The following is a 4,568-nucleotide window of genomic DNA, read 5'->3' on the forward strand; positions in this document are numbered from 1 at the left end:
TATTGTTAGATGGAGATCCAATGATGCATAAGTCTCAAACAGGAGACCAGGAAGGTCAAAACATGCGATGTAACGTAATCATGCTACCAAAGGAGTTCAAGATACCAGAGGACCAGACAGCATTACCGACCACTGTAAATTAATGACTTCTTCTCGAAGTCTATCGTCTTACTTAAATCCTCCACAAAAGCAAATGCCTAATAAAACATCTTTAAAAGTTGATTTGAAAAAACTAATCATAGATAAGATTTTTAGATTAGAGGGTGTTGATAATAAACATACTAAAGCTTTATTCTTAAATGCGGATTTTGAGGGGATACGCTTGGGTAAGGTATTGGTAGATACTGGAGCCACTGTCAATATCATGCCTTTGTTAGTATTTAAAAAGCTAGCAAGTCTAGGAAAGATTTGCATAACATCTAATCAACATAACTGGTTTCTCCGGTCTATCAGAAAAGGTTGAAGGAATGACCATTCTAAAGATTAAAGTAGGTACTAAAATTACTTTCACTGGTTTCTTCATAGTAGAAAAAGGTATTGATTTTAATGCCATACTGGGAAGAGATGGTTACATCATAATTACGTTATTCCATCATCACTCCATCAGGTTTTAATACTGTGGAATGGTACCTTTGAAATGGTACAAGCAGATGAGGAAGTTTGTCTAATTACATCTCCTGCATCTGTTTTTATCAGGGACTCTCCAAAGTCAGTTCCCAACATCAAGATTGAGGTTGCTCTACAACTTGAGTCACAAACTCACCAAGAGATAGAAGACTAAAGTATAATTCTCATCGAAGAAATTGAAGATGCATCAGAAGTTGAAGATATTCAATCAAAATATGAATTTATTCAACAGGCGTCTCATTATGATTAATCACTAGCTCTAGTTAGTTTGTAGAGTTAGAGTATATTTTTCTAAAAAGCTTATTATGTCTATAAGCTTTAAAGAATTGTGTAATGGGTTTACCCCTATCGGTTATCAAGTTATGAAAGATTTAGTTTTTAAAAGATATCAGGAAGATTTTCTTGACAATTTAGTATATATTGCTCCACCTTGTATGATTCTGAATCTCTAGAAGATGAAGTTAAAAAAGTATGGGCTAAAAGTGAGGATATTAAAAAAGAAGTTCATGATCCTCTGGAGGAAGTAAATCTAGGGAATAATGAAAATCCGCGTTTCACTTACATAAGTCAGCTTCTCACTAATCAAGAAAAACATGAATTGATTGAAATTCTAGAAGAATTTAAAGATTGTTTTGCTTGGGAGCATCATGAAATGCTTTATATTGATAGGACATTAATAGAATATAAATTACCTATCAAAGAAGGATATAAGCATGTGGCTCAAAGTCCTAGAAGACTAGCGCCAGAATTAACAGAATCTATACAAGAGAAAATAAACATACTTCTCAAGGCAAAGTTCATAAGGCCTTGCCAGTATGCTGACTGGATTTCTAACATAGTCCCAGTAGTTAAGAAGAATGGCAAGATAAGAATTTGCATTGACTTTAGGGAATTAAATAAAGCAACACCTAAAGATCAATACCCTATGCCTGTAGCTGATCTTCTAATATATAGACGCAACTTCAAGATATGAATATATATCTTGTATGGATGGGTATGCAGGTTATCATTAATTAAGAATTGCACAAGAAGAATGTAATAAAACAGCTTTTCTATGTCCAAAGTCTCTAGGCTTATTTGGATATGTAGCTATGCCATTTGGTTTAAAAAATACTGGTGCTACATATCAGAGAGCCATGGATGTAATTTTTAAAGATATGATTGGCAAGATCATGCAAGTTTATGTGGATGATATCCTCGTAAATCAAATGACTTTGTTAGGCATAAAGAACATTTGATTAAGTCATTTATAAGGATGAGAGAATATCACCTAAAGATAAATCCACTTAAATGTGCTTTTGGGGTTAAAGCCAGTAATTTTCTAGGATTTCTCATCCATAAAAATGGAATGTAAATTGATCAGAATAAGGCAAAAGCAGTTCTGGCAGCTAAGCCTCCTTCCAATAAGAAGTAACTACAAAGGTTCCTTGGACAAGTAAATTATGTTAGGAGATTCATGGCTAATTTAGCTGGTAAAACTAAAAAGTTCTCACCTCTCTTAAGATTAAAACATGAATCAGAGTTTAAATGGAATAAGGATCATCAAGAGGCCCTTGATCAAATTAAACAAGATATGGCAAATCCTCCAGTATTGATTCCTCCAAGACAAAATGGAAAATCATTAAGGTTATATGTATCAGCTTGTGAAGATTCCATTGGCAATCTCCTTACTTAGGAAAATGAGAAGGGATATGAGTAGCTATCTTCTAGCTGAGTAGAATCTTGCATGATACAAATCAAAGATATACCATGGCAGAAAAATGGTGTCTATACTTATATGATGTGTCTGTTAAGCTTATTTATATATTATTTCATGGCCTTCACGGTAGAAGTGGTGTCTCCAACAGATGTCATAAAATACATGATATCTCAACCTTTCATAAAAAGAAGGTTAAGTAAATGGAGTCTACACCTACTGCAATTCGATTTAGTATACGTGCCTCAAAAATCAGTAAAAGGTCAAGCTCTAGCTCATTTCCTAGAAACTCACCCTTGTTGTGAATCTGGGATCATTGATGAAGACGTTCTCCCGTGGACATTATTCTTCGATGTTTCTAATACCAAAGAAACAGTAGAAGCTGGAATATGTATTCTATCTCCTGATGGGGTTCCAACTAAAGTAGCAATAACCTTGAGAGGTCCATACACAAATAACAGGGGTAAGTATAAAGCTCTATTGATTGGACTAGAGTTGTTATTGGAATTGGGAGCTAAGAAAGCTAACATATATGGAGATTCTCAGTTGGTTATTTATCAAATGACTGAAGAATTTAAATGTATTTCATCTATATCCCAGGAATATAGTAAGAAAGTACAGAGATTGTCTAAACAATTCAAAGTAATTTCTTTCATACATATTCCTAGAAAAGAAAATGGAATAGCAGATCAGTTGTCTCAAATAGCTTCTGTTAGAGAGGAGATACCTTCACCAAATGAAGATATCATCCTTCAAGAAAAAATCATGGATCCTGTTAATGGAACTGATATAGAAATGTTAGAAATTATATTGGAAGTCTATAGAGTTTCAATATTAAGAGAGGATGAGGATTGGAGAAAAGAAATTATTCAATATCTCCAAGATCCAACTGGGATAAAAGTGCCTAATAGAGTTAAAATGGCTGCAACCAAATTTTGTATGCAATTCGAAGAATTACATAGAAAGGATCCATAAGGACTACTTTTAAAATGTGTAGATGTTGGGGAAGCTTTAACTCTCATGGCAGAAATTCATCAGGGGCTTTGTGGTGCTCATCAAAACGGTCTAAAAATGAGATCGTTGTTGCATGAACATGGTTACTATTGGCCTACTATGAGAAAGGATTGTATAGACTATGCAAAAGGTTGTAAAAGATGTCAAAAGTTTGGACCCATTAGTAGGGTTCCAGCCTCAGAGCTGAAGTACATTCTTAAGCCTTGGCCATTTAGAGGATGGGAAGTAGATGTTATAGGAGAAATTAACCCTGCATCTTCAAAAAAAGCATTCATACATCCTAGTAATTACTAATTATTTCACTAAATGGGTAGAGGCACAAGCCTTTGTTAAGATCAATACACATATTGTGATAAATTTCCTAGAAGAAAAAATCTTTACAAGATTTGGAATCCAAGAAACCATAACCTTTTATCAGGCTACATTGTTGGGAAATCCTGATTTGTTGGATTATCTTACCCAATTTGGGATTACTAAGTTACATTCAACACCATATTATGATCACGCTAATGGTCAAGCTGAGGCTACTAATAAAATCACAGTAAAGGGAATCTCAAAAATGGTGGATAATAATCCTAGGAAATGGGATGAATTGTTGCTATATGCTCTATGGGCCTATAGGACCTCTAAAATTGAAGCAATAGGAGTTACTCCTTTCAACTTAGTTTATGGACATACTCCAGTAATCCCTGCTGAAGTAAATATAAGGTCCTCTAGAGTAGCCCAACAAATGGGATTATCAGGAGATGATTACTCTCAAGCAATGGATATTGAGGTAATGGATGCTTTAGAAACTAAGAAAGAAGCCTTAGAAAAAATTAGAATCCAAAAGGAGAAGGTTGCTAGAGCCTATAATAAAAAGGTAGTGCTAAAAGAATTTCAGGAGAATGATAAGGTTTGGAAGATGTTTCTACCAGAAGCAGCTTATAAAGACCCTAAACTAGGAAATTGATCACCCAAATGGCAAGGTCCTTTCATCATCCATAAGAAACTATCTGGCAATGCATACCTATTGAAAGATTTAGATGGCAATGTGAAAGATAGAGCTTTAAATGGCAAATTCTTAAAAAATACCATCCCTCTATCCAGGAACATCATGATCCTGTGTTTCAACAAAGACATGGAAAATTGTTCCAAACATCAAGAGATTACTAAAGGTACATTATTACAAAAATAGTATTCTTAAACGTTCCAGCATTGTCTAACAGCTAAACTAACATTTTTTATAGCT

General features: G+C 34.2%; 1 protein-coding gene across 1 annotated transcript; it reads left to right on the forward strand.

The window, feature by feature from the left end:
- The first annotated feature begins 2,440 nt into the window (after window positions 1–2,440).
- Window positions 2,441–4,289, forward strand: LOC104893316 (uncharacterized). The gene is made up of 3 exons (XM_010679413.1): window positions 2,441–3,260; window positions 3,321–3,620; window positions 3,703–4,289. Exons 1-3 carry the CDS (start codon window positions 2,441–2,443, stop codon window positions 4,287–4,289), a joined length of 1,707 nt encoding a protein of 568 aa, XP_010677715.1.
- The last annotated feature ends 279 nt before the right edge of the window (window positions 4,290–4,568 follow it).

This window comes from Beta vulgaris, chromosome 5 (assembly GCF_026745355.1).
Source record: "Beta vulgaris subsp. vulgaris cultivar EL10 chromosome 5, EL10.2, whole genome shotgun sequence".
In the NCBI taxonomy this organism is placed as follows: Eukaryota; Viridiplantae; Streptophyta; class Magnoliopsida; order Caryophyllales; family Amaranthaceae; genus Beta; species Beta vulgaris.